We start from the raw sequence: 2,438 nt of genomic DNA on the forward strand, positions 1-2,438 counted from the left end.
CACCACTGCACTCCAGCCTGAGCAACAGAGAGAGATTCCATCTTAAAAAAAAAAAAAAAGTTAATATGGTAAATTTTGTATGTAGATTTTACCACAATTTTTAAGAAAATCAAATGGAGATAATAAAAATGGAATAATAATAAAAATACTTGGCTAGTCCAGAAGAAGGAAAAAAAAAACGAGATACGTTCGTCAGTTTGCTCCTTTCTGCCCGTGGACGCCGCCGAAGCAGCATCATTAAAGTCTCTCTTCTCCCTGCGATCATGTCTACGTCAGAGTCTCCTAAAGAGCCGGAACAGCTGAGGAAGCTCTTCATTGGAGGGTTGAGCTTTGAAACAACCGATGAGAGCCTGAGGAGCCATTTTGAGCAATGGGGAACGCTCACAGACTGTGTGGTAATGAGAGATCCAAACACCAAGCGATCCAGGTGCTTTGGGTTCGTCACGTATGCAACTGTGGAGGAGGTGGATGCAGCCATGAATGCAAGGCCACACAAAGTGGATGGAAGAGTTGTGGAACCAAAGAGAGCGGTCTCAAGAGAAGATTCTCAAAGACCAGGTGCCCACCTAACTGTGAAAAAAATATTCGTTGGTGGCATTAAAGAAGACACTGAAGAACATCACCTAAGAGATTATTTTGAACAGTATGGAAAAATTGAAGTGATTGAAATCATGACTGACAGAGGCAGTGGCAAGAAAAGGGGCTTTGCCTTTGTAACCTTTGATGACCATGACTCTGTGGATAAGATTGTCATTCAGAAATACCATACTGTGAATGGCCACAACTGTGAAGTTAGGAAAGCCCTGTCAAAGCAAGAGATGGCTAGTGCTTCATCCAGCCAAAGAGGTCGAAGTGGTTCTGGAAACTTTGGTGGTGGTCGTGGAGGTGGTTTCGGTGGGAACGACAACTTTGGTCGTGGAGGAAACTTCAGTGGTCATGGTGGCTTTGGTGGCAGCCGTGGTGGTGGTGGATATGGTGGCAGTGGGGATGGCTATAATGGATTTGGTAATGATGGTGGTTATGGAGGAGGCGGCCCTGGTTACTCTGGAGGAAGCAGAGGCTATGGAAGTGGTGGACAGGGTTATGGAAACCAGGGCAGTGGCTATGGCGGGAGTGGCAGCTATGACAGCTATAACAACGGAGGCAGAGGCGGCTTTGGCGGTGGTAGTGGAGGCAATTTTGGAGGTGGTGGAAGCTACAATGATTTTGGCAGTTACAACAATCAGTCTTCAAATTTTGGACCCATGAAGGAAGGAAACTTTGGAGGCAGAAGCTCTGGCCCCTATGGTGGTGGCAGCCAATACTTTGCCAAACCACGAAACCAAGGTGGCTATGGCGGTTCCAGTAGCAGCAGTAGCTATGGCAGTGGCAGATTTTAATTAGGAAACAAAGCTTAGCAGGAGAGGAGAGCCAGAGAAGTGACAGGGAAGCTACAGGTTACAACAGATTTGTGAACTCAGCCAAGCACAGTGGTGGCAGGGCCTAGCTGCTACAAAGAAGACATGATTTAGACAAATACTCATGTGTATGGGCAAAAAACTCGAGGACTGTATTTGTGACTAATTGTATAACAGGTTATTTTAGTTTCTGTTCTGTGGAAAGTGTAAAGCATTCCAACAAAGGGTTTTAATGTAGATTTTTTCTTTTTCTTTTTCGCACCCATGCTGTTGATTGCTAAATGTAATAGTCTGATCATGACGTTGAATAAATGTCTTTTTAAAAAAAAACAAAAAAACAGGTAGGACAAATAGAATTTAAAATAGCCGGTTTATAGACTTAAATGGTTTGAAATCATATCTGTAATTATATTAAATGTGAATGGACTAAATGTTCTAATAAAAGGGGAAAAGTGACAAACTGAATTTAAACAAACAAGGCTCAACTATTTGATGCTGGCCAGGCGTGGTAGCTCACTCCTGTAATCCCAGCACTTTGGGAGGCTGAGACAGGTGGGTTGCTTGAGCCCAGCCTGGACAACATGGTGAAACCTGTCTCTACCAAAAAAAAAAAAAAAAAATGAAAATTAGGTGGTATGCACCTGTAGTCTCAGCTACTTGTAAGGCTGAAGTGGGAGGATCACTTGAGCCCAGGAGACGGAGGTTGCAGTAAGCAAAGATTATGCTACTGCACTACAGCCTAGGTGGATATGGCAAGACCCTGTCTCAAACAAAACAAAACAAAAAAAATTATTTGATATTTATAAGAGACATCCCTTAAGGAAATATAGGTCAAAAAGGTAAAATGGAAATACTGTAGCAAATACTTAAATAATACCTATTTCATACAAATTGTCTCAGAAAATAAAGAGAAAACACTTCCCTGCTCATTTTACAAGGTCAACATCGTCTTGATATACCAAAACCTCACAAGAACGTGACAAGAAAAAAAATCACAGACCAGTATCTCTCACAATCATAAATGCAACAAATCCTGAAGAA

At 42.4% G+C, this 2,438-nt stretch overlaps 1 protein-coding gene across 1 annotated transcript; it reads left to right on the plus strand.

Annotated features, from left to right (window-relative positions):
* Positions 1–239: 239 nt before the first annotated feature.
* LOC110567174 (heterogeneous nuclear ribonucleoprotein A1-like) lies at positions 240–1,624 on the plus strand. The gene has a single exon (XM_021665813.2). It carries the CDS (start codon positions 264–266, stop codon positions 1,377–1,379), a length of 1,116 nt encoding a protein of 371 aa, XP_021521488.2. The 5' UTR covers positions 240–263; the 3' UTR covers positions 1,380–1,624.
* Positions 1,625–2,438: the final 814 nt, after the last annotated feature.

Source organism: Aotus nancymaae, unplaced genomic scaffold (assembly GCF_030222135.1).
Source record: "Aotus nancymaae isolate 86718 unplaced genomic scaffold, 86718_ANA_hifiasm-v0.15.2.pri h1tg000029l, whole genome shotgun sequence".
Taxonomy (NCBI): domain Eukaryota; kingdom Metazoa; phylum Chordata; class Mammalia; order Primates; family Aotidae; genus Aotus; species Aotus nancymaae.